Source organism: Leucoraja erinacea, chromosome 31, assembly GCF_028641065.1.
Source record: "Leucoraja erinacea ecotype New England chromosome 31, Leri_hhj_1, whole genome shotgun sequence".
Lineage (NCBI taxonomy): Eukaryota > Metazoa > Chordata > Chondrichthyes > Rajiformes > Rajidae > Leucoraja > Leucoraja erinaceus.
The window spans coordinates 820,481-848,424 of record NC_073407.1 but is presented as its reverse complement, the minus strand read 5'-3'; the positions used below and the strand labels follow the sequence as shown (position 1 = coordinate 848,424).

At 48.2% G+C, this 27,944-nt stretch overlaps 1 protein-coding gene across 1 annotated transcript in view; it reads right to left on the bottom strand.

Annotated features, from left to right (window-relative positions):
* akna (AT-hook transcription factor) overlaps positions 1-27,944 on the bottom strand; it is a 110,944-nt gene that overhangs the window by 21,334 nt on the left and 61,666 nt on the right. The window contains exons 18-20 of the mRNA XM_055659723.1: positions 20,404-20,507; positions 942-1,073; positions 112-189 (exon numbers count right to left, since the gene is read on the bottom strand). Coding sequence (XP_055515698.1) covers positions 112-189; positions 942-1,073; positions 20,404-20,507 — 314 coding nt within the window. The remainder of the gene's footprint in view (positions 1-111; positions 190-941; positions 1,074-20,403; positions 20,508-27,944) is intronic.

Genomic DNA, 27,944 nt, shown 5'->3' with positions numbered 1-27,944 from the left:
ATTACTGCTCTGTTGAGTTTTCTGTGACTGGCAGACCATTTGCCCATCATGTAAGGCCTCTTAAGCAAGTCCCATAACTGAAGGTGAGCAACTTGTTTGTAGATCACTCACCGGCCCTGTGTGTGGATGTTGCCCCACAGGATGGACACGACTCACCATGTCGTGGTGCAAGCAAGCTGTAGTCTGTGCCTGGGGGGAAATATACATCAGCCCCAAGTGTCAACTACTCACATGCCAAGTGTTCATTCAACGGCTCCAGAGGCTACGCTTACAATCATGTCAACAACTCTAGATCATTCAAATTAGGCCAATGCCTGATTCACACAGGGAGGGGGGAGAAGCAAGATAAGGGGGTGATAGTGGGATAGTGGGAAAGGGGGAAAACAGTGAAGGGAAGGGGAGATAGAGAGAAGGAAAGGGGAGATAGGAAAGGGAGAGAAGGAGAAAGGGGAGATGGGGAAGGGGAGATTGGGGAGGGGAAATGGTGAGAGGAGATGGGGACAGAGGAGGTGGGAACCTGGGATCAGGGATGGGGGAGGGGAGATGGGGGAGGGGAGATGGGGGAGGGGAGATGTGGCAGAGTAGCTGAACTGCTTCTTTGCTCGCTTCAAGGCAGAACTCAGAGAGTTCGTCACCATTCTCCCACCAGCTCCTAATCACTGTGAGGAGATGGGGAAGGGAGATGGGGAAGTGGGCAGCGAAATGCTCCCACTGTTAATTGTCATCATGCACCCTCCTTCACATGACGCTGTGGGAGCATTTCTGTGCCCATCCTCCACCCCCTCCCCCACCTCTGGGTGAGAGCACGCCTCCTCGCCTCCCCCTCCAATCTCTCTACCTCCTGGTTCAGGCCCCTCAGTGAATGGAAACTGGAGCTTCCCATGGACTTTAACCAGGCTCTTCACCATTTAATCCACTCAGTTAGAGCTCGTACACTTTACCTGTGTAAGGGCCTTTAATCGGCCTGGATCTTTGAAGCCTGCCTGGAGTTGACCTCTTGTAGCTCTGGCTGACTGAGGCGTGTTTAGAAGCCGGAGGATGTTGGTCAGAGGAGGAAGCTTCTGATTCAGTGCCTGGAAGAAAGACAGTTATTAAGATCTTGTCCTTGAGAGATGGCTGACCCTCCCTGACACTCGTTCATCAACCAGTGAAGGCAAAGAACCACCAGGAACCAGAGCTGCCAACTCTCATGCATTGAGCGTGAGACTCACGCATTTCGCCCATTTCTCACGCTCTCACGCTGATCACAGAGTTTCTCACGCTCTGTCGTGAGAAATTCTGTGATCAACGAGAATTTCAAAACTAATATCAGCTGCTTGTGTGCGCGTGTGTTGGCAAGACAGCAGCATTCTTATTCTCTGTTATTCTCACTTGACCGAACCATCACACACCTCCAAACCATGTCCCCATGCAAATTTACATTGAAAGACACGGAGCAGGCAGTGTATGAGTGTGACCCAGCGCAGCAAGTACGGCCATGTCTGCTCCCGGCGGCAGTCGGAATTTAAGGATTTGCGGGAAGCGGCTGACATGAGCGAGGCCAGTGAGCGGCTGGAGAGAGGTGTTCACATGGGCCGCGAAACCGGGGTAGCTGGGGGTTTGCAGCCCCCCCCCCACTTTTTTGGCTAGACATGTTTCAATATCTCCGGCTTTGGACGAGGCGCTGCTGTGCTCTGAGCAACCTGGTCGTGGGTGTTGAAGAGCCGGGGCGGGCCATGGTGCAGCCTCAGTGCAAGGCGGCCACCGGTCCATCGGAGGCGTCGGAAGCGTTGTGCCGCTGCCTCTGCGCCAAATTCGCCCTGGTGACCGGCATGGATCAGGCTGCGGCTCGGAGCATCCTGGAGGACAACCAGTGGATGCTGTAAGTAGGTACCACGTACTGGGTAGAAGCGGTGGAAGATAGTGGCTGTCAAATGGGGGTGGTTGGAGAAAGCATCCTGCTTGCCTGCTAGATTTCCACTTACAGTAACGGCAGGAAAAATGTTCCCGATGTTGGGGAAGTTCAGAACCAGGGGTCACAGTTTAAGAATAAGGGGTAGGCCATTTAGGACTGAGATGAGGGCAAACTTTCTTCACCCAGAGAGTTGTGAATCTGTGGAATTCTCTGCGCAGAAGGCAGTGGAGGCCAATTCTGTTTTCAAGAGAGAGTTACATTTTGCTCTTGGGGCTAGCAAAATCAAGGAATATGGGGAAAAAATACGAAAGAGGTACTGATTTTAGATGAACCGCCATGATCATATTGAATGGCAATGCTGGCTCGAAGTGCCGAATGTCCTATCCCTGCACCTATTTTCTATGTTTCCATGCTTGAGTATATGGCAGTAAAACTCGACCACTTGATTTTGAAGCATTCATGCATGGTGGAGGTATAATGTAGTCTTAGAGTGATACAGTGTGAAAACAGGCCCTTCGGCGCAACTTGTCCACACCTGCCAACATGTCCCAGCTACACTACCTGCTTTTGGTCCATATCCCACTGAACCTGTCCTATCCATGTATCAGTCTAACTGTTTCTTAAATGTTGGGATAGTCCCTGCCTCAACTACCTCCTCTGGCAGCTTGTTCCATACACCCACCACCCTTTGTGTGGAAAATGTTATGCCATAAAAAGTTACCTCTTAAAAATACTTTAAACAAAAATATTGAAATCATACTTCTACAATTCACTAAAACATGATTTTAATACATCAAATCTCAAAAAGCACCCCCTTCCCACACCCTACCCCACACCCTCCCCCCCACTCGGTTGCTCCACTGCCATGCCCGGTACCCCCAATACCAGTGATCAGTGCTCACTCAGCCCTCCCCCCCCCCCCCCCCCATTTTCAAAAACGCTCCTGCGCCCCCTGGTTCAGACGGAGAGCACTGCCAGATGTGAGCGGGGAACTGAGGCCAGTTGTCCACGATGTCTGGATCCCAATGCTCAGCGTGTTCATGTTTCGGAGTTGGCTAATGTTATTGATTTGTAATTAGCCTGATTTGTAATTAGTTGACAAAACCTTAATTTATTAATCCGGAATATCCAGGGGCACGGGATAAGTGTAATATTAAAGTGACATGTAAGGTGTCAGGCTGTGTGTCACAACATACAGCCCTGATAACCCATTATTTATTTCAGTTACATATTGGGAAGGTAGCACTATTGTCATTTGCCACTCAACTATTATGTTTGTTTACCTCACTGACAATTTCTAGCCCCCCCCCCCCCCCCCCCCAATACATCACATAGCCCAGAGTAGGATAATCAATATTTCTAGTTGTAGCTAACTCATGCCCATGTTACTTCCCCACTCCCATAATTCACCTTCTGTCCCCGTTTTACCTTTTCCACCCTCCACCCAAAGAAAATGTGAGAGAAGAAATTATTCCTCATCTCAATCCCCTTTTGAGACAATGTGCTCAAGAAAATGGGGAAAGCACGTGCCACTTTTTACAGGTGAATCTGCAGTGGCGAGAGGTGGCAGCTACAAGTACCTGCACATCAATACCTGTGATGCCATGTCCTGTGTCTGTGGATGGAATCATGGAGAAGGCACCTTCACACCTTATTCTGTTTAAAGAGATTTGGCATGAAAAGTTCTGAAGAGAGTCTAAAGAAGTGTCTCGACCTGAAATGTCACTTCTCTCCAGAGATGCTGCCTGACCCGTTGAGTTACTCCAGCATTTTGTGTCTATCTTCAGTGTAAACCAGCATCTGCAGTTCCCTCACACACATTTATTGTTCTCATTGTGTTTTGCACTATTGTCTTATTTATTTGCAAAGATCTTTTGTTCCCTTTTTCTTTGTCTTGCAGAATGTAGGCGTAATTTTTCTGGAACCTTGCTTTATTAATGTATAATTAGCATTGTGAGTGTTGTCTGAGTCTTTGTATCTGTGATGCTGTCGCAAGGAGAATTTCATTGTATCTGCACCTCCGCACATTGTACACATGACAATAAACCCGACTTGGCTAATGTTGGTCTGAGACCCTTACTTGAGGGTAACATCCCTTCCTATCAAATGTTTCCTCACAAGAAAACCCCATCAAATGCAGAATAATCTGCGAGACTGCACCCATCGGTCACGGTGTCAAGTGCAAGTGTCATGTTGCAGCTTTACCGGGTACATGTGCAGTTCTGGTCTTCCCATTACAAGAATGATGTGGAGGCTTTGGGGAGGGTGCAGGTGCTGTTTTATCATTGTGCTGCCTGGATTAAAGAGCATTAGCTACAGGGACAAACTCAGATTGTTTATTCTGGAGCTTTGAGAGCTGTGAAGTCTATAAAGTGATGGGAGGCACAGATAGGGTAGACAGTCAGAACCTTTCTCCGAGGATGGAAATATCAAAGACTAGAGGGTAGAGCTTTTTGGTGAGAGGGGCAAAGTTTAAAAGATGTGTGCAGGGCAGGTTTTCTTTGACAAAGGGTGGATCTCCAAAGATGGGTTGATGGAACGTGCTTGTGGAGGCAGATATGATAGTGGCCTTTACAAGCCTTTTAGATAGACACATGGATATGCAAGGAATGGAGGAGTATAGATCATGTACAGATAGAGATGAGTTTAACTTGGGATCATGCCCTGTACAGACATGGTGTTCCTGTGCTGTACTGTTCTTTGTTCTAACTTTCCCTGAACTGCCACCAATGATAATATATCATTCCTTAAACAGGGGCTGAATGTGCAGAGTCCCTGGATCTGGTCTCTTCACTGCCTTGTACCAGTGAAGGGAGACTCTCTTAAAGTCATGATCTCCACCTAATAGAATCAATGTAATTTAAAGATCCTTTCATTGGAGAAATTAAATCCTTTTACAAAGATGTTGCCAGGACTTGAGGGGCTGAGCAACAGGGAAGGGTTGGGCAGGCTGGGAGTGCAGGAGGATGGGAGATCTTATGGAGGTGTATAAAATCATGAGGGGCATGGCTAAGGTGCAATGCACAGTCTTTTACCCAGGGTAGGGGAATCCTAAACAGGGGGACATATGTTTAAGGAGAGAGGGAGATGATTAGATACGAGCCCAGGGCAACTGTTTCGCTCCGAGTGTGGTGATTATACGTAGTGAGCTGCCAGAGGAGGCGTTTGAGGTAGGCAATGAAACAGAACTTGGACAACTACAGGACCATCACCAATTTCCCAGCATCCTTGGTTCCAGAGTCTTGCTGGATTATCCGTTAGTTGGACCAAGAGGTCACGGCCTCTGAAAGGAGTGCGCCTGTACCGGAATGTTCCGCCGAGGGGCAGAGACACCAGCCCACAAGGCTGGCCTCGGAAGTTGGCTCTGGGAACGGATCCACTGGCTCCAGCTGGGCCGGACACAGGGTGAAAACCTGCCATATTGCATGGAGCGTCTCAATGAGGTCCAGGTCAGCCGCCGCGCCTGGCCCAGGTGCCATCTTTTCGGGGGGGACTTCCAGGAGGGGAATTTGAAGTGCACTCTTGTAATTTTGTCCAGATTAAAGGAGGTGCTGGGCAACTAGTTTCTGGAAAATCAGTGGCGGACCTGTATACAGATAGGAAAAGTTTAGAAGGATATAGGGTGAACATGGGCAAGTGGGACTAGCTTAGATGGGGCATCTTGGTTGGCATGTATGAGCTGGGCTGAAGGGCCTGTTTCCTACTGTACGTCTCCATGACTCCAAAAGGCAGATGGGACAAGATCTTGGACACCAAGATACTGAAAGGCCTGAGTGATACAGGTCTGAAGATGCTGCATGGAACGGTATTGCTGACCTGGAGCTCAGATGTCTGAGACCAAGAGAGTTCTCACTTTTTCCACCGGAGACCAGATACATGCAACAGATGTCCAGACAAAGGACACTTGCCCACCCGTCACCCATTATTCCTGACGAGTTGGTCTTCTGACCCACTGAACCTCCTCTGCATTCATAAAGACCAAGCCTGGTCCTCCGCTCAGCACCACTCTCCACCCCTTGGCTCTCCTTGTGCCCAGAAACGATCAAACACAAAGACTCAGTCCCCAGCCCTCCGAGACTGACAGTTCTAAACATTCACCAAATGGCGAGATTTCCTCTCATCCCAGTCCCTGACAACCTGTCTCTGATTTTTTTAATTAAAAAAAAAAAAACATTGAAATTAATATTTTTATTAGTAGCAGTGTACAAAAGTATAAACTGCGGCATATGACCTAATACATTTACTGTACAGATTCCATTTTAATTTTAGCAAAGATGAAATAGAATAAGAGAGGAAGAGCAAGAAAGAAAGTGAAAGAGTAAGTGAATGTGTAATAGTAAACTACCAAATGAGTAGAACCCCTAAACTACCAAATGAGTGTAGTCAAAGAGTGAGCAAGTCAAAGAAATTGGGAAAAACGTCAAGAAATAAAAAGACAAAAACGGAAAAAAGAAAAAAAAACCCCGTGTTGATATACCTGCTTTATTTCTCTCCCCACCCATTACCCAGTCCGTAAGTCGGTTTAATTCCGAAGTTGTGTTGCACCATACTATCCTTGTAATGAATGAATGAAAGGAGACCATATCTTTGAAAATTGCTCTGATTTTCCTGCTAAGACAAGTCTCATATCTTCAAGATGTAGCATCTCAGACATGTTTGTAATCCACATTTTAAGCGTAGGGGCAGATGTATTTTTCCAAAATTTAAGTATATGTTTTTTCGCCGTTATCAGGCCATAATTCAGGAAACTTCTTTGAAATATTGATAGCTTAGGGCAGATTTCTGCTGTTCCGAAAATAATCAGTTCCGTATGGGGGTCCAGTTTTGTTTTTAATGTTTTTGAGAAAATGTTTTTGATACCGCGCTGAGTCTAGATGCCCGAGCTCGCATCCCCTTGCAGACCACAGTCCAAATATTACTCCGTCTGTCGGTACCCAACAAACGAATCACAACAGCAGATTCAACAGATATCTGAGGGGGAATCTTTTCACACAAAAGGTGGTGGGTATGTGGAACGAGGAGGTAGTTGAGACAGGGACTATCACAACGTTTAAGAAACATTTAGACAGATACATGGAAAGGACAGGTTTAGAGGGTTATGGGCCAAACGCAGGCAGGTGGGAACTAGTGTAGATGGGACATGTTGGTCAGTGTGGGCACGTTGGGCCAAAGAGCCTCTGTCTTCACTGTCTGACTCTATGTTGGGAATCAGGTACAGAAAATAAGAACAGATATCTAGGAGATCAGGAAAAAGAAAAATAGGTAACAATTCAGGTCAAAGGCCCTTTGTTGAACGGGGAAAGTGACTAAAGATACCAGGGAAGCTGCAGGTGGGCTAGGAGGTACAGGGAGGGAACCTCAGGGTCACCAAGGGGGTGGTGAATCTGTGAAATTCATTGCCACAGACAGCTGTAGAGGCCAAGTCAATGGGTATTTTTCAAGCACAGATTGTCAGATTCTCCATTAGTATGTGTGTCGGGGGTTATGGGAAGAAGGCAGGAGAATGGGGTTGAGGGGGAAAATTCGATCAACCGTGAGTGAATGGTGCAGTAGGCTTGGTGGGCCGAATGGCCTAATTCTGCTCCTAGAACTTGTGAACTCTGACGGGTAGGTCTGGGTGACCAAGGCAGAAGCTGTCAACCTGGAACTGGAGATCAGTGCCCACCTGACCTGCTGGCCGTATCTACCTGATCAGCAACTTGTAACTCCCAGATTAATTTGTCTATGTTCTGGTTCGTGAGGAAGAATATCAAAGGATACTGCAGGATAAAGATCAGTTGGCAATGTGGTTGGAGAAATGGCAGATGCAGGTCATGAACTTATGACCTTATAAATTCATGATAGGAGCAGAATTAGGCCATTCAGCCCATTAAGTCTACTCTGCCATTCAACCATAACTGATCTATCTCTCCCTCCTAACCCCATTCTCCTGTCTTCTCTCTGTAATCCCTGTCACCCGTACTAATCAAGAATCTACCTCTGCCTTAAAAATATCTATTGACTTGGCCTCCACAGTCTTTCTAAGCTCAAATGCCAGAGGAAAATGTACAGTAAATGGCCGCGGCCCTTTGAGATGTGCAGAGGAATCTTGGCCTCCAAGTCCGCAGCTCCTTGACAGTGGCAGCACAAGTAGATAGAGTGGTAAAGAAAGTCCATGGTCTTCATCAGTCAGGGCATCGACTCACAAAGTCATGCTGCAGCTTTACAACATTTTAGTTGGGCCATATTCGGAGGATTGCGTGTAATTTCTGGTCACCCCAATACATGAAAAATGTGGTCGCTTTGGAGAGGGTGCAGAAGAGGTTTACCTGAACGCTGCAAATAGACACAAAACGCTGGAGTAACTCTGCAGGTCAGGCAGCATCTCTGGAGAAGAAGCATGGGTGACATCTCGGGTCGGAACCCTTCTTCAGATTAAAAGCAGGGGTTGGAGACTGGGGGGGTGGGGTGAAGAGCTGGAGGTGAGAAAAGACCAGGACTAATCTGGGCCAGCCACAAATGACCTCCGGCAGGGTGGTGCCCTGGTGGGCCCATTGTTGGCTCGGGAAGGTGTGATACAATATGAAGTGCTCAGGAACAGGTTAATCAACTAGTGGGAGGAAGGGTGCAAGGGAGGAGTGGGAGGGGGAGACCTTGTAGAACACGGAACATTATGAGCGGCATAGATAGGGGAGACAGTCAGAACCTTTATCCCAGGGTGGAAGGCATAGATTTAAGCTGAGAAGAGTGCAGGGAGGAACTGCAGATGCTGGTTTAAACTGAAGACAGACACAAAAATCTGGAGTAACTCAGCAGGACAGGCAGCATTTCTGGAAAAAGGAAATGGTGACATTGCAGGTCGGGACTGTTCTTCAGACTGAGAAGCTGAGAACTAAGATTAAAGAAGATATGCGAGCAAGTTTCTTTGACACAGTGGTGGGTAGCTGGATTTTGCTGCTTGGGATGGTGGTGGGGGCAGATACATTAAAGAGGCTTTCAGACAGGCACATGAAGTGTTAGGCAATGGAGGGATATGGATCATGCGCAGACAGTTTAGGTTGACATCATTGTCAGTGCAAGCCAAAGGGGATAGATCAGTGCAATTACATTAACGATGCCATCATTTCCCAGTGGGAACTCTGGGAGCCCAGTGCAGCGCCCGGGACAGGTTCAACCCACAAACATTGTTGTGCTGGGCTCTCGATCACAGCCAGGCTGAGGCCTGCAGTGAATCTCCATCCTACCCCAGTCTGTGTTACGTCCTTGCTCAAGTTCCCGCGTCACTCTGACCTTCACTAGCTGTGTCTCACACTGCAGACAACCACCCGGCCAACAATCGAAGTTCACTGAGCCTGACGCTGTTTCTAACGTCTGCTGGTGCCTGCAGTTTATCCCAAGATCAGGATGGATTGGGCATCAGGGGCGTGGGCGAGGAGGGAAGGAGCACCCTGATGGTGTCAAGGTGCTGCTGACCTGGTCCCACCACACAGGGTGACTCCTTAGTAGAATGTAATGGAGGGAGAGTTCTGGGATACATCTAGAACAGTATAAGTTTGACGTACCCTTCAAAGAGGCGACCAAAGCTGGGCCCCATGTGAATGCCCATGGGTGGAGTCGAAGGAGAAGTTGTTACGGATAAGGACCAGCTCTGCTAGACGGAGAACAGAGTTGGTCAAGGGAAATTTGCTGTTTCTGCGGTCGAGGAAGAAACGGAGAGCTTCCTGGTGGGAGATGGAGGTGTAGAGTCACTGGACATCCATAGTAAAGATGGGGGCCTGGAAAATGGAAGTCACTGCAGAGAGGAAGGGCATGTGAGGTGTCTTGGACATTGGGCGGGAGGGATTGGACCTGGGGGGAGAGGATGGAATCGAGGTATGTGGAAATTAATTCAGTGGGGCATGAACAAGCAGAAACAATAGGTCTGCCAGAGTGGTTGTGTTTGTGGTTTATGGGGAGAAGATAAAACCGGGCCATGCGAGGCTGGGGAATAATAAGATTGGAGGCTATGGAGGGCAGACAGCTGGAAGTGATGCAATCTGACATAGTCTTCATTCTCTATTTGTTCCCAATGAAACACAACACGTCATTACAAGGTGTTATGTGAATTTTATTACCATGATTCGTCACTGAAAGGAAGGGGGATATTTTCTGGGCTTGGGATTGTCTGCTGTGTGTGGGCCGCTCCCCCCAGCAGGGTCTGGATTCCAGGGTCAGTAAAGGAGGACAACAGGCGGCACAGCCTTGCGGAGTCACAGGGAGAGTCACAGTGTGCGAGGTTTCGCTCTATACACTAATCATACAAAGACCCAACACCACGGCGACACTGGAGAATTCAGTGCTCCGCCCTCAGGCACAGTCCTCAGGGGCTGTGAGCGTTGGTGATGGCAGCAGACCCCAGCCGGGTGGGTGACCAGGGATTGGCACCCAGTTGTAGATGGTATCAATGTGTGGGATGGTGCCAGGGAGTGCAATTGTACCACGTTATGGAACCAGGGTGTGAGGTGGCATCAGGGCCTGGAGTGTGGGATGGGACCAGCGTGTAGAGGGTACCAAGGTGTGGGATGGAATCAGAGTGCAGTAGGCACCAGGATCTGGGTGGTGCCAGAATGTGGGATGGTGCCTGCATGTGGGATGGTGCCAGGATCTGGGTGGTGCCAGCGTGTAGATGTTATCAGGGTGTAGATGAGCTGTAACAACACTGCAGTAACAGGACCGGCCATAAGGGGGGGGGGGTGGAATGGTGGGACCACTCATCAGTAGGTCTGGCTGCGCTGATCTCGGGACCGGGTGGGCTGGAAGTAAATTTCAGGCGCGGACATCAGATGTGGCGATAATCTGACGTACAACGTCTCTGGCAATGACGGCTTGCTTCTAAATCCCAGAGTGAGGAGTTGATTTTATGGATGAAGATTTTAATATCGCAGTGCATTTCAAGGAGTTCTTCCAATAACTTATTGTTTCTCCTCTGTTCCTCCATGATGGCAAGCTGCAGCTCTAGGTGGGTCTTGTACCAATGCAAGGCTCTGTCTGCGTGTGGGGACCGCTGCCTGCCTACCCCCATTGCCAGCTGCTCTCTCGGTACTGAAGAGGTTGGCTCTTCAATCCTCAAGTGTTTCATAATCTCTTCCTTTCTCTTTCCTGGGGCTAACTTCTTTTTAATCTCTTTCTTTGCTTTCTGGCTTAGACGTTGAAGTGAAGAGGGCCTCTCTGTGTTAGTGACAAAATATTTGATTAAAAGTCGTGTCACAGTTTGAATCTTTCAACCTAACAATAGCAGTCACTTTTCTACTGGTTTAGTGTCTGTATTGCTTTATTCTGCAGTTCTAGGCATTAAGATTACAAACAAACAGTTAAATATGATTAATATGGGAATCGGGGGTTATGCAGAGAAGCCAGGAGATGGGGTTGAGAGGGAAAGATAAATTGGCCATGATTGAATGGTGCAGACTTGATGGGCCGAATGGCCTAATTCTGCTCCTAGAACTTTGTGAACATGAATATCCGTTCAAAATAAATATAATTGAGGAATGATTAATATCTCAATAATGTCTCAATAATATTTGGAGAAAAGAAATCACACAGCTTGAAACTGTCAAAATCAGAAAGTATTCTCTGCTTCTGAAGACGAAACTCACACAGCCTCTTCAGCACATTCACCAGACAATGTTGTCCTGGAAAATTGACTGGCCATCTCCCACCCTCAGAGTTACAGCTGCAACCAACCAGGAACTTGTAGCCCAGACCCGCAAACTCACACACTGCTTCCCTTTCAGTGTGTGATCACCAGCGCGCCATGTAAACATCCCTCTGTGGCTCCATGTTCCACAACATTCATCTCACACTCGCCCACACTGGCCACCCACCTCCTTGCCCAGTAACTCAGCCTGAATTTCTCCATCTGTGTCTCTGCACCCTCTCACTGTTCACCATCCCACCTCTCTTTACATCATCAGTAAAGCTGAACGCACCGTGCTCAACTGATATCATGAAAATGAACCCCCTCATTCCCACTCTCAGGCTTCTGCCCTTTGACCTATTTCCAAGTCAATAGACAATAGACAATAGGTACAGGAGTAGGCCATTCGGCCCTTCGAGCCAGCACAGCCATTCAATGTGATCATTGTCCAATGTGATCAATGTGATCAAGTCCTGGGCACACCCTCCAGTCCAGGCGTGCGGTACGTCAGTGCGTGCTGCGTGTTGGCTGAACACAAGCAAGCCTTTGCGAGGTCCCCCATTGCACAAGGGCCAAGGCATGGCGTGCAATCGGACAACATGTCACAGCTAACCAGCAACATGACTGAGCAGACCAGCTGGCGGGAGTGTTCACGGACATCTTTAATCTCCCCCTACTCCGTTCTGAGGCACCCACCTGCTTCAAGAAGACCACCATCATCCTGGTCCCATAAAAAGCAAGATCTACAACTACAGTCCAGTGGCCTTGACATCCACCATCATGAAGTTGGTCAAGAGACTGGTAACGGCACATAATGAGGAATGTGGGGATTCCGCGGTGGCGGATGTTTATGTTAATCTTTATGTAGTTGTGTGTCTTGTTGCTTTTATTTAGTATGGCAATATGGTCATTCGAGTTCCATTGTACCTTAATCAGCACGTGTGACAATAAACTGACCTTTGAACCTTTGAATATTAAATCCAGTCTACCAAACAAAGTTGTTCAACTGTAGTTCGCTGACCGCCACACACCACGCCCACACCCCATGCCCACACACCACACCCACACACCACACCCGCACATGCTCACACACCACACCCCCACACCAAACCCCCACACCACGCCCACACACCACACCCGCACATGCTCACACACACACACCCCCACACCAAACCCCCACACCACGCCCACACACCACGCCCACACCATGCCCACACACCATGCCCACACACCACGCCACACACCACGCCCACACACCACGCCCACGCACCATGCCATCGCCCTGGCCCTACACTCATCCCTGGAACACGTGGATAAGAGAGACACCTACTGTATGTTGGACTCCTATTCATAGATTACTGGTTTGCTTTCAATACCATTAACCCATCCAAGCTCATCTCCAAACTCGTGGAACTTGTAGTCAACAATCCCCTCTGTAACTGGATCCTAGACTTCCTGACCAACAGCCCACAATTAGTGAGGATAGCTGACTAATCTTCAACACTGGTGCCACGCAAGGATGAGTTACTCATATGTCCATAAATTCATAAGTTCTAGGACCAGAATTTGTCCATTCAGCCCATCAAGTCTACTCCGCTATTTAATCGTGACTGATATATCTTTCCCTCATTCTCCTGCATTCTCCTCTTTCTCCCTCATTCTCGCCATAGCCCCGACACCCATACTAATCAAGAATCTGTCTACCTCTGCCTTAAAAATATCCATTGAGTTGGCCTCCACACCCATTTGTGTCTTCCTTATACACTCATGACTGCAGCCAAATACCAATCCACCTCAATATACAAGTTCGTAGGCGACTCCACCATAGTTGGACAAGTCTAAAATAACGATGAGATGGAATACAGGAAGAAGATTGAGAACGTTGTAAGCTGGTGTCAAATACAACTTCTCCATCAATGTCAGCAAGGCAAAGAAGATAGTGATCGACTTCAGGAAGTGAACATTGATGGCACCAAAGTGGAGATGCTCGAAAGCTTTAGGGTCCGAGGAATAAATATCACCAGCAGTTTGTCCTGGACTGGCCACAATGAAGCAATTGTCAAGAAAGCACCAACACTAACTACTTCCTTCGAAGGTTTAGGAAGATTGGCATGTCCACAACAACCCTCACCAACTGCTACAGATGCTCCATATTTATGTATCCTATGTATTTATCGGAATACGTAGAAACATCGAAAATAGGTGCATGAGTAGGCCATACGGCCCTTCGAGCCATTCAATATGATCATGACTGATTCTCCAAAATCAGTACCCTGTTCCTGCTTTTTCCCCGATTCCGTTAGCCCCAAGAGCTATATCTAACTCTTTCTTGAATACATCCAGTGAATTTGACTCCACTCCCTACTGTGGCAAAAAAATCCAGATTCACAACTCTCTGGTATGGGTTAAAAAGTGTTTCCTCATCTCAGTCCTAAATAACCTACCCCTTTTTCTTAAACTGTGACCCCTGGTTCAGGACACCACCAACACTGGGAACAATTTTCCTGCATCTAGCCTGTCCAATCCCTTATGAATTTTATATGTTTCTCTAAGATCCCTTCTCATCCTTCTAAGTTCCAGTGAATACAAGCCCAGTCGACCCATTCGTTCAACATATGTCAGTCCCGCCATCCCGGGAATTAACCTGGTCAACCTACGCTGCTCTCCCTCAATAGCAAGAATGTCCTTCCTCAAATTAGGAGACCAAAACTGTACACAATACTCCAGATGTGGTCTCACTAGGGCCCTGTACAACTGCAGTAGGACCTCCTTGCTCCTATACTCAAATCCTCTTGCTATGAAGGCCAACATGCCATTAGCTTTCTTCACTGCCTGCTGTACGTGCATGCTTATAGCATAGTTTAGGAACAGCTCCATCCAAAACCGCAAGAAGTTGCAGAGAGCTGTGGATGTGTCCCAGACCATCATGCACACCAACCTCCCTTCCATAGACTCCATCAGCATTATCAAGGATGAATCTAACCTCAGCCGCTCCCTCTTCACCGTTCTCCCATCAGGGCAAGAGGTACAGAAGTTTGAAAACACATACACAGGGATAGTTTCTTCCCAGCTGGCAACTGGCTCTGACCAGTGAAAGTGTGATCCGGATCTCCCAACTATCTTATTGGAGACCTTGAACTAGATCTTTAATCTATCATTAATCTAAACTAAACTTTATCTTGCACAAAGTGATATACCCTTTACCCTGTATCTGTACACTGACGACGGTTTGATTGTAAACATGCACAGTCTTGTGTGTTTATGAAGGAACTGCAGATGCTGAAAGATCGAAGGTAGACAAAAATCATGCCACTGCTACGGTCAGGCAAACGCCTCCGTTGCCATGCTGTGAAAATGGAGAGGGTGAGAAAGAGTTTCTTCCCAGAGGCCATTAGGACTGTAAACTAGTAAGATTAAACGAGAACTTACCAGTTTGAAGTTTGATCTGTATTTTACGATGAGGGATTACGTGAAGAAGCCCGCCCCAGGACGCATTGCGGCATACTTCAAAGCAGCGGTGTGGAATCACAGATAGACACAAGATTTGAAGTAACATAGTAAAGAATAAAGAGACATCAATTTATCAGTTTGATCCATGTAATGAGGGTGGGAGCGGAGGGCACGTAATCCCTCATCGTAACTCCTCATAAAATACAGATCAAACTTCAAACTGGTAAGTTCTCGTTTAATCTTACTATTTTACTTCGGAGTCACGTGAGTGACTACGTGAAGATTTCAAAGCTTCTGTGATTTCAAACCGTGTAACAGCTTTATATCACTCGCTGCCGAAGCCTTTGAGGGAGGAAGCGTGTTATCATAATCAACCAATGATTCTGTTTATAGAAAAAACAATGGTATTTTTACAATAACACTGAAGAAATTTAAATGCTCCCCTTGGCTAATTTGAATATTTGCAGATTGGAATCTTTCCTGCAAATAAAAAACAGGTTTTGTCAACAGTTTATAATAAATTATTTCTCTGAACGTTTTACCCCCACTATTCTGCTGTAGCCAGGATGTGGTTTACAGGCACGTCCATTCTTTTGCCGTTGACGTGGAAGCTTCTCCTGTGGGATGACAACTTTGTACATGTTAGTTTTATCCCAGGAGCTTTAACCTGCTTGAGCCATTTCAAAAAAGGCTTGTTACCCGACCACAAGGTTTTTTGTGACCAACCCACAAGGCTTTTCATCTCCCTCGCATAATTAGGTTGTGTCTATGTAAGGTAATAGGGTCTTGGCACATTACCGTGTTTTCTGGCGGGTAAGCCCGGGTTTTATGACTGGATAAGGTGTTCCTGGTCTGGTTTGACCATTCCCTGGACAAATGATAGAGATCTGGTCTGAAGCTGTGAGCATGGTGTCCAGTTGAAAATAGGAGTAGTGACTGGACCCTCTGTGCTGCTCCGTGTGCCTTCAACATATGTTTTTAGTGCATAGAAGGTTCAGGTTTAGGGCTCTGGCTGGTGGGTATCCCCTGAAGTATGGTTAACCATTGTGACATCCCATATATGGGTGTACCTGGTCTAGGGGTTTAGAGTTTTAATACCCTTCAAATTTACCACCAGCCAGTGACCCCATGGCCTGTTGTCCTGTAGCTGTTTTGAAAAGAACAGGCAGGGCAATTCTAGCTGTGTTGATGGTACTGTAGCCGAATCCTTCATCGTGATGAAGGTTCTCCAGGAATTCCAGTTCGTAGTACCTGTATCGGATGAGTAGGTTTTCCCTGTATCCTTGCAGTACTTCTCTTGATGCTGGACAAGTGTTGTAGTCCAGTGGATGTTCAAAAGGATGCTGACATGGTGTCGATTGTTCAGTATAACAATCCCAGTCCCAGAGGCTTGCGCAGAATCTGCAGCTCAGGAGCTTATTTTTCTCATGGCACAGTTGATTTGTGCCCGGCTCCGATTGTTAATAATTCTGGGTACTGGAAAACACCATCCAAGTTTCAACAGCCATGTCATGGCGTGAAGTGAAACAAGGGCTGCGTAAGTCCGTCAGGTACTATCAAATACCTGAAGCAGAATCCTTTTGTACTGTGCGTTGTTCTCGATTGGTGAGGCAGAAGGGAAAAATACATAGAATTAATTTCACCAATGCAGCGTGAACGCATTTGTCTATCAATATTATAAATACATTCTTGAATGACAACATGACCTATAGGTCAGAAAAGTTAATATATATAGCTGACGATCTTTCTGCTGGAACTATCTGTCCCAGAGAAATTTTTAATGAGGATTCCACTGCCCCAGGGTCTGGTTTCCCCCCGCGACATACATAGGACATCCCCGAACACCTGGTGATATAGCGTTAATGCAAATAATCGATATCAGATTCACATTCCATTTTAATTGTCATTGTCAGTGTGCAGTACAGCGACAATGAAATGCATTAATATCTGTTGCATCATATAGCTTGATAGTTTTGTTAAACTTTATATGAAAACATCTAATTGATGTAGTCCTTAATATTATGTGACCTGGTGTCTGTCACTGTATTTTGCTTACCGGCCAGGTAAGTTGTTGATAGTCAAATACATCTATGGATATACCATTGCCAAATTGGTTTGACCAACTTGTCATATGATACCGACTTTATGCTGCCATATGGTTAATATAGGCCACCTCCATAGTGTAGTCTATTTATACCCATACATGCAAGTGCTTTAAAACTCATAACATTCACCCGAACATTTTTTAGATAATTAATGCCCAGTATAAGTGGTAACCCCACCACTGTCTTTCTGATATTACTTCAGTGAGTAACTTCATGAGATGCTCAATGACAACCTATATGTTGTTTTTGATACTAACATCTGAATGATGTAGACAGAAATGGTACCATTTTTTCCCAATTACTCTGTTATTTGTCGAGTAGTTGGCAGTTTGACCATTAATTTGTGCTTGTTTGTGCCAATTCAACTATGTTGTCTCTTGGCAACATTATAGTTACGTGGACTGAATTAATATGAAAGCCAAGATAGTCCAAGAAAGCGCTCTATATGCTGGTAGGAACCAGACCCACCTACCTCCATGGTTATTGGCGGTTTTGTGTTTTCTGTTTTCTGAGTGCTTTTGTTCTGAGGACGTGCTGGCGACGTTGGGGGGAGGCGCATTTTCCAGGGGGTCCGCGGCGGGCCCTGATCTAAAAGATCTTTGGGGATAGTGCGGCCCCAAGCGTTCACCAGTCCCATATTCTAGACATTGACTGGTGGATGCCGTGAGGTGCTGCTGTTTGGGTATCGAAAGTCGTGGTTTGCTCGTCCCGGGGCCTGCCCTCATGATGCCGAAGGTTTTTGATGCCTCTTCGATCTCCTTCAGCTTTTTGTTCAGATCTCTCCCAAATAGCAGTGAGTCTGCCTCCGCTGCTGGGCTTTGCTCAACCTGCATCTTTGAGATTGAGGGCAGGTGTTATATTTCCCTTCAGAGATTGTTTAGTTCGAATTGTGTGGTACACCTTAATACCAGCACTTTCTGGTGGCATGTGTTCATCTCGTTATCTCCACAGAACGAGCATAGACTGTGATAGCTGACATCAGGAGCCTTCGGATCCGCTGTAGCTTGAGTTTATATGCCCGCATAAGGCCCCCACAACTTCCAGATTTTGCTGTTTTAGGCTTATTCCCCTTAAGGGCCTCACAGTTCTCTGGTGCTGTATATTCTTGCTGGCTGCCATTGTTTTGGCTCCGGCGGTGCTCCAGCCCGTGGGGTTGCTACGAAGCGGTCCACCACACCCAACAGCTGTTCCTGATCCTGCACCTCATGCATACTCCCGATTTTGTCCGCCTGCCCCATTTGCAGACCAGCCCTGCCCTGGTCACCAATGCTAGCCTCCTGCTCCAACCCGTGGTATGAGGGTAGCAAAGGGCAGTGCCTGATACGACACTATGGAGGAGGTGCCTGTCCTGTCTCGCCGGGAGCGCTGCTGTTCCCGGTGGACCTTCTCCTCCAGGAGCTGCTAAGTGCAGCTCAGGCGGCTGTCTCTCTCTGCTTTGGTAGAGACATGTCCCCCTCCGACGAATCGGAGGCCACCGCCCCGTTTGGCTTCCTGGCCGCTTTCCCAGTCCGCCGTGCAGGCTCTGGCGAGACTGGCTTGGCTCGGTCTCACGGACAGCGAAAAACGCTCTGCGAGCGACGCTGCCGCCGTTTGCTGCCCCGCTGGTAGAGTTGGAGCGGGGCAGTTCTCTTTGCGAGTTTTTGCGTTGTGTTCATGAAATCTATAATAAAACACAACTGCAAACTCACCTTTCCAATGCCCAAGAGCCGCTCCTGCAGCTCAGGCGGCTGTCTCTCCCCCTCCTGGGTGGAGAGACGTCCCAGTCCGATGTCGGCTCCACCGCCGGGTTTTACACACATCCAGCCCGCTGCTCAGGCGCTAGCGGGCTGGCTCGGTCGCGGTGTCGGGTTTGTGGACCGCCCGCTAAGCGGTCCTACCGCCTGTTGCTGCCCAATGACGTCCTTTCGTCGAGCGGGCAGGTGCAGCATTTTCCCCCCCCCCAGCCCGCAGCTGATGCTGACGGGCTTGGTGCAGTGTCGGGAGCGGGCCGCTGATTAGCGGTCCTCGCTCTCTCTCTCTCTCTGCACTCGGGCTGCTGCTCACCTGCACTCGGGCTGCAGCGCACTCCACGCCAGCACTGCACAGTGGGTCCCCTTAACGGCTCCGCAAATGTCGGAAGCCTCCTCCCGCCCGCCTGCCTGCCTCACCTGGACAGTACTCGAGGGCGAGCGAAGACTGAGGGGAACCTCCACGCAGTGCTAGCGCCGTCTTCCTGCGCTCTCTCGATGTCGCCCCTGTGGAGAGTTACCGGCCTGCACAGCTCCCATCATGCCGATGAGTGCGCCCCTGTGGAGAGTTCCCCCCTCCCGCGAACGGCAAAGCTCCTCCCATCCAGGGGTCCGCTTGCACGCCCTGCGGGGAACAAGCAGACGCAAAGGTCCTGTAAAAATAAAGGTAAGTACTTCCTCCCCTAGATTTTTTCCGTTTCTGCGAACGTTTCTGTCTCCCGCCTGCCGCTTTGCATGCTGAAACGTAATGCCGCAATGCGTCCTGGGGCGGGCTTCTTCACGTAGTCACTCACGTGACTCCGAAGTAAAATCCTACCTCACCAGGGACTAACTTTACTGAACCAATTTACTGTTAAAGGTAAGTACTTACCAGAAAACTTAGATGTGAATTTTCTCGTTTCTGTTTTGTCTTTTTTTTTGTCTCCCGCCTGCCTTTTTTGCACTGCTGAAATGTGTATGTGACGAATAAACTTGCAATGACTTGACTAGACTGTTCCCAGCAGCAACTCTGTCTACTCATTGCCCACTTCAAGAGTTACGCTGCCTCACGAGATACAACTCAGTTCTTCATGCAACGACGGACAAAGCTGATAGTGGGAATGGGGCAGCAGGCACCAACTCAGCCTCAGTCCTGGGCATCTCATGCTCAGTTAACGAGCAGTGGGGAAGGAATGGCGGGATATGGGTCTGTCTATGAGCTGGCAGGGGAGATTATTTCACTTTGGCAACTGTACAGCACAGGAGCAGGCCCTTGGGCCCACATTGTCTGTACTGTACCGTTGTGTGGGATCACTCCCGCCAGGACACTGGGTAAAAGTGGGAGTAGAGGTGGTCCACAAGGTGATGCCCAATTAAACGTTATTCCCTTATCATGTATCTGTACACTCTCAATGACTCAATTGTAATCATGTATTGTCATTCCGCTGACTGGTTAGCACGCAATAAAATCCTTTCACTGTACTTCAGTACACGTGACTATAAACTAAACTGAACATTGGTGGCAAGCCACTGGTCAACAACTTGCCCTAGACAGTTAGTTAATGGGTGTGAAACACTGCCCCACACACTTACTGATTTCCAGCTCCGACCTGTAGTGTGGGAATGGTTTCGAGTGGTCGTGTCCGCTGTACAGCTCCCCTTCCTCCTTCTCCTCCTCCTCTTCCCGCGGGAGCTTCCTACAGGAAAAAAAATCAGACGCTGTCTGGGGTTTGGGACATGACGCCACAGAACCTCAAATTATCCCAAACAGAGCAGTGTGGGCAACAGGATTGAGACTGGGACGGAGATACGGAGATCCAACAGGCTTCACATCTACAGCACGGTGACAAATACCAGTGAGAGGAGGAGCAGGGACAGATGAATGCGTTACTCGGGAGTTGGTGCAGGGGGCTGGGATTCAGATTTATAGACCATTGGGATCTCTTCTGGGGCAGAGATCACCTGTAGAAGGGGGACAGCTTACACCTCAACTTGAGGGGGACCAGTATCCTGGTAGGCAGATTCACTTGTGCTACTCTGGAGGGTTTAAACTAGAGAGGGAGGGGTGGGAACTAGAGACGCAGGTCCGACATTGGAAGAAGGGAAGATAGGGCTTAGGACCAGTGAGTCTTAAAGGAATGGCAAGCAGGTGGAGGGGAGGGAATATGGTGAATGATGATGTGTTTATTACAATGTATGGTCCTGTGGAGAAAGTAGATGAACATAGAGCCTAGACTGATGCCAGGGGCTATGATGTTATGGCCACTGGGGACGTGTCTATGATGGGGACGCCACTTTTACACAGAGGGTGATGAGTGCCTGGAATGTGCTGCCAGGCGTGGTGGCAGAAGCAGATACGTTAGTGGGTTTTAAAAGACTTTGTGGATAGGTACATGGATAGGCAGGGGATGGAGGGGTATGGGTCATGTGCAGGTAGATGAGTGATGGTGATGGCATCCATGTTCGGCACAGACATTGTGGGCTGAAGGGCCTGTTTGAGTGCTGTACTGTTCTAAGTGGCCACACGTTGGCACGTGTCCCCCCCACCCTCCCCAGAGCTGCTCCAGCTGCCTGGTGATGGGAGCAGAACAGAGGGCGCTGGTCAACCCCTTCAATCATCAGTGACCATTCCCACATGCTACAACCTCCCTGCTACAAACTCTATCCATCTCAGCAAGAATAGAAAATACCCATAATGCTTCTCAACCATCTCCTCAACTGGTTCTGGACACCCACTCCAGGGTTCCCAGATACCTCAACGCCACTCTCACTCTCCTCCCCTCACCCGCTCTCTCTCCTCAAATTCGCACCTTCCACTTCTTTCCATTTAAATGTATTGATCACTTTTCTGCCCTGTGAAGCAAACGATTGATCACTTCCTATGTTCCTTCCCATTTTCAATGTCAGTGCAGTAGAGTTGCTGCCTTACTGCGCCAGAGACCCGGGCTCCATCCTGACTACGGGTTTGTACAGAGTTTGTACGTTCTCCCCGTGACCAGCGTGGGTTTTCTCCGGGTGCTCCGGTTTCCTCCCACGCTCCAAAGACATTTAATTTTGTAGATTAATTGGCTTCAGTAAAAATTATAAACTGTCCCTAGTGTGTGTAAGATAGTGTTAGTGTACAGTGATCATTGGTCAGCGTGGTCTGGGTAGGCTGAAGGGCCTGTTTCCGTGCTGTATCTCGAAGTCTCAAACGTCAACCATAAGGTCAAATTTAGCATATTTTTCTTTAGCAAATTTTCTTTAGCAAATTTCACTTTTCAGTGTAAAGATGGAGGTCAAAAACTGGCATCGTTATTGGGCACCAAGTGCTGGAGTAACTCTGCGGTTTCACACAGCTGCACACCAATCACCCCCACTAACCCACTCCCCCCCATCCCCCCACCCCCTCCTGTCTCCTTCACCCACATCCCATCCTCTGGCTTCACATTTTACTACTCTTCTCTTGATCTTTACAACCTTTTGTCTTCTTCTGGACTGTATCCACCCATCTGCCAATCTACTTCCACTAATCCACCTCCACCTAGCCATACTAGCCCCCCCCCCCCCCCCCCCCCCCTCCAGCCCCCTCCAGCTTTCTCCATCCCATTACAATTAGTTTGAAAAAAGGACCTGATCTGAAACATAGTCTATCCACATGGCCGTCCGAAGGGGGGCGGGGGTGCGTTGGGTGTGGCCGCACCCCCTTTTTTTCCCTTAAGAAAAAAGGCACCGAAAAAAAAAAAAATCAATAAAATTTACGCTTCCACTTTGGAAACGGCCAGTTCCCTGTTCTCTCGTCCCCGGGCGGGAGCGGCTGAATCTGAACCCAAACGGTTGTAACTCCAACGCCAGTCGCCGCCGCGGCGGAGCCCGCTCCCCTCGCCTCCCCCCGCCGCCGGGGCCCAAGCCATCTTCCCCCCAAACCACCCCCGCTGGGCCCACGCCACCCCTGCTGAGCCCACGTCACCCCCGCTGGGCCCACGCCACCCCCCTTCTGACCCCTGCTGGGCCCACGCCACCACCACTGGACCCACGCCAACCCTGCTGACCCCTGCTGGGTCTATGACATCTCCGCTGGGCCCATGCCACCCCCGCTGGGCCCACGCCACCCCCGCTGACCCCCGCTGGGTCCACGCCACCCCCGCTGACCCCTGCTGGGTCCCCGACACTACCACGGGGCCCACGCCACCTTCATCCCCTCCGCCCGCTGGGCCCCCGCTGTGCCCCACCTTCATCTTCGCCCCCCCCGCAAGAAAGAGGGGGGATGTGAGAGGGGGGAGGGGGAGAGAGAGAGGGGAAGGGAGAGGAGAGAGTCATGGGGAGGGGAGAGGGAAAGGGGGATTATCTTGACTGAGATTGCAAAATTAAGTTATATTTTCTCCTCCATATGAATAATATTAAACTATATCAAATAATATCAAACAATTGGAACTGCTTTCTTTTCGATAACTATACTGAAAAATATGAATTCCATAGTTTGTGACATAAATACACATTTTAATGGGATCATTATATACAGATGTAACATTTCCATTTTGAGATCGGGGGGGGAGGGTTGGGGGCAAATATGCTTCAAGCCGATAGCCTAATCGTTAAAGAGTTAAAAGATAGCCTCATCAATAAAGCGCTGAGAAGAGGAATCAGAGCTGCCAAGGAAAGGTACTCTGAGAAGTTGAGGAGCAAGTTCTCAGCTAGTGATTCTTCTTCAGTTTGGAAGGGCATGCAAGAAATCACCAGCTATGAGGAAAGCCCCCCACTCTTTGGACAATCATCAGCTGATGAACAACCTGAATGAGTTTTACTGCAGGCTTGAAAATCAGAAATGTAACCCTGAAACCCCCTCCCCAACAAACACAGCCAGACCCCAGTCTGCAAAGAATGGACCCTGCACCCTCTCCTTCCCATTTACCACTTCACACCTACTTAAGGCAAGACTCCAGTATGAAAAGAGTGGAACCTTTCCCACCCCACCCAACCATGGTGTCCAGAACTGAACATTGCTACATTTTGGCATACTGTGAATATTTTAATATTTTAAATAATGTATGTCTATTGTCTATTTTTATTGATATGTTGTCTGTCTGTGTTTTTAATATTACTTGCACATTTGGAGTATGGGGAAACATAATTTCGATCCTATGTGTAACTACTGTTGCATAATTGAATTGACAATAAAGTTACTTTGACTTTGACTTTGACTTTGAACACAATATTCTAAATGCGGTCTCACCAACGTCTTATACAACTGCAACATGACCTCCCAACTTCTATGCTCAATACTCTGACTGATGAGGACCAAAGTGCCAAAATACTTTTTGACCACCTGATATACCTGTGACACGACCTCCAAGGAGCCATGCAACCATCAACCATTCCTCTGCCCACCTGGCTAATTGATCCAGATCCTGCTGCAATCTTTCACAACCATCTTCACTATCTGCAAAACCACTCACTTCTGTATCATCATCAAACTTGCTAATCTTGCTCTGTGTGGGCAAGTAACTCAGCGGGTCAGGCTGAGTATAGAAGTTGGGAGGTCATGTTGCAGTTGCAGAAGAAGTTGGTGAGGCCGCATCCAGTGTATTGTGTTCAGTTCTGGGCACCATGTTATAGGAAAGATGTCATCAAACTGGAAAGGGTACAGTGAAGATTAATGAGGATGTTGCCAGGACTAGAGGGCCAGAGCTATAGGGAGAGGTTGAGTAGGCTGGGACTATTTCATGGAGCCCAGGAGGCTGAGGGATGATTTAATAGAGGTGTATAAAATCATGATTTGAATAGATATGGTTGAGTCTTTTGCCCAGAGTAAGTGAATCAAGGAGCAGAGGACATAATTTTAAGATGAAGGGCAAAAGATTTAATAGGAATCTGTGGGGTATGTTTTTCACACAATGGGTGGTAGGTGTATGGAACAAGCTGGCAGAAGAGGTAGTTGTGGCAGGACTATTGCAACATTTAAGAAACAGTTAGACAGGTACATGGATAGGACAGGTTCGGAGGGATATGGATCAAACGTGGGCAGGTGGGACTAGTGCAGATGGGACATGCTGGGCCGAAGGGCCTGTTTCCACACTGTATCACCCTATGACTCTATCTTTCCCTCTCAAACCCATTCTCCTGCCTTCTCCCCATTACCTCTGACACCCGTATCAATCAAGAATCTATCAATCTCCTCCTGAAAAATGTCCAGTGACTTGACCTCCACAGCTGTCTGTGGCAATGAATTCCACAGTTCACCACCCTCTGACAAGAAATTCCTGCTCATCTCCTTCCTAAAGGAATATCTTTTAATTCTGAGGCTGTGGCCACTGGTCCTAGACTCTCCCATTAGTGGAAACATCCTCTCCAAATCCACTCCATCCAGGTTTTTACCAGGCTGGGACAGAGGGCAACAGCTTCACACCATGTCCCAAAGCTTGTGGCCTGTCCTGCATCACCCATGGCAGCGGAGACATTATAGGAGAGGGCAAGCACCGTAACAAAGTAGCTCACGATGGTTTGGGTAACATTCAGGAATGTCTATGCATGCCACATCATGAATATTACTGAAGAACGGTCTTGACCCAAACTATAATCTATACCTTTTCTCCAGAGGTGCTGCCTGACCCACTGAGTTACTCCAGCACTCTGTGACATGTCACCTATCCATGTTCTCCACAGATGCTGCCTGACTCACTGAGATACTCCAGCACTCTGTGACATGTCACCTATTCATATTCTCCGCAGATGCTGCCTGACCCACTGAGTTACTCCAGCACTTTGTGACTATTTTCCCTTCACCCATCAGTCCAAGCCCACTCTCCCTCCTCCTTTCCTATGTTCCTTTCCACCCATAAGCCTCTCTCTGCCTTTACATTTCACTCCTCTTTCAAATCTGCTCTACTTATCTACATGCATTTTTCTTCTTCACTTTTTAGTCATAGAATGATGCAGTGTGAAAACAGGCCCTTCAGCCCAACTTGCCCACGCCGACCGACATGTCCCATCTACACTGGTCCCACTCACACGCGTTTGGCCTATATCCATCTAAATCTGTCCTAACCACGTACGTGTCCAGATGTCTCTTAAACAATAGGATAGTCCCAGCCTTAACTACCTCCTCTGGCAGCTCGTTACATACATACGCCCAGCACGAAGGGTGTGAAAAAGCTACCTCAGATTCCTGTTAATTTCTGAAATATTGGTCATAAATTTGGTGCAAAAATGCTCCAAAACAAGGTTCAGAATGGATCAGAGAGCATCTAAAACCCCTGAGCTTCCAGTGCCCTTAAGCGTGCCCTGGACCCCGGCATCGAGGGACTTCACGCTTCATGCTCGTGATGTGCGCAGCGCACACATTATTTCACATTAAGTTTTTTGTAATCCTGTCATGCCACCCCCCTTTTTGAAAAGCTTCGTACGGGCCTGATCCACATCGGTTTCTAAGTTCTAGGAGTAGATTTAGTCCAGTCAGTCTATCGTCCACTCTGCCATTCAAACATGACTAATCTATCTTTTCCCTCGCAACCGTATTCTCCTGCCTTCGCCACATAACCCTTGACACCCGTACTAATCAAGAATCTGTCAATCTCCGCCTTAAAAATACCCATTGACTTGGTCTCCACAGCCATCTGTGGCAATGAATCCCACAGATTCACCACCCTCTGACTAGAGAAATTCTTCATCTCCTTTCTAAAGGTACGTCCTTTTTATTCTGAGGCTATGGGCTCTGGTCCTAGATTCTCCCACTAGTGGAAACATCCTCTCCACATCCACTCTATCCAGGCCTTTCATTATTCAGTAAGTTTCAAAGAGGTCTCCCCTTATCCTTCTAAACTCCAGCGAGTACAGGCCCAGTGCCGTCAAACGCTCAACATATCCCACACATTCCTGGGATCATTCTCGTATCTTCTAGCACATCTTCCAGAGATGCTGCCGACCTGCTTAGTCAGTGTGTGTGTGTGTGTGCGTGTGTGTGTGTGTCTACGTGCGTGCGTGTGTGTCTACGTGCGTGCGTGTGTGTGTACGTGTGTGTGTGTATGTACGTGTGTGTGTGTGTATGTACGTGTGTGTGTGTGCACGTGCATGCTGTGTGTGTACGTGCGTGTATGAACGTACTTGTGTGTGCTTGTGTGTATGTACGTGTGCGTGCGTGTATGTACATGTGCCTGTATGTGTGTGTACGTTTGCGTGTGTGTATGTACGTGTGCCTGTGTGTGTTTGTACGTGCGTGCGTGTGTGGTTCCTGGAGTCTACATTAGGTAATAAGTCCAAGGATGAGAGGGTACATGAGAGACGCTTTCTCACTGTGGCCAGGAGTCCGTTTGCAACTCGCTGTGGGATCCAGGTTAAACAGTGCACAGGACAGGTTTGCTCAGACACCCTCCAGCATTAGGGCGAGTGTGCAAGGAATCAAAGGTGAACAAGTTGTGCTGTTTGGAGACAATGAATAGGTGACGTTTTGGGTCAGAATCCTTCCTCAGACTGAATGATAGAGAAGGCCAGAACAAAAGAGGCCCGGCAACAGATGACATCAGTGAGGGTGGAGCCCATTGTTGTCTGGGGAAGATGTGCTAACGGCAGGGATACAAAGATGTGAACAGTGGCACTAGTAGGTAGACAAAAGTGCTGGAGAAACTCAGAGGGTGAGGCAGCATCTATGGAGTGAAGGAAATAAGAGAGGAGGAGTACTTCTTCAAAGTAGGCATATCTTGAGGAGAGCGGGTGGAACTAGCAAGATTATTAGGGGGAAGGGGAGGGGGATGAAGGAAGAAATGCAGGAGTTACTTGAAATTAGAAATATCAATATTCATACCACTGCCCAAGCAAATAGGAGGTGCTGTTCCTGCAGTGTGTGTGTGGCCGCACTCTGACAATGAAGGAGTCTCAGGGCACAAAGGTCAGTGTGGGAATGGGAGGGGGAGGGGGAGATCAAGTAGGTCAAGGTGGATTGATTTACCCCTCCTGAGGTGACCTGTTCCCGGCCACGTTTTGTTCTGGCCTTCTCTATCATTCACTCTGAAGAAGAGTTCCAACCCGAGGGTTCTTCAGAGATGCTGCCTGACGCGCTGAGTTACTCCAGCACTTTGTGTCTATCTTCAGTATAAACCAGCATCTGCAGTTCCTTCCTACACAAAGTGTGCTGTTATCGCTGCATTAACCTGGTTGCTGAG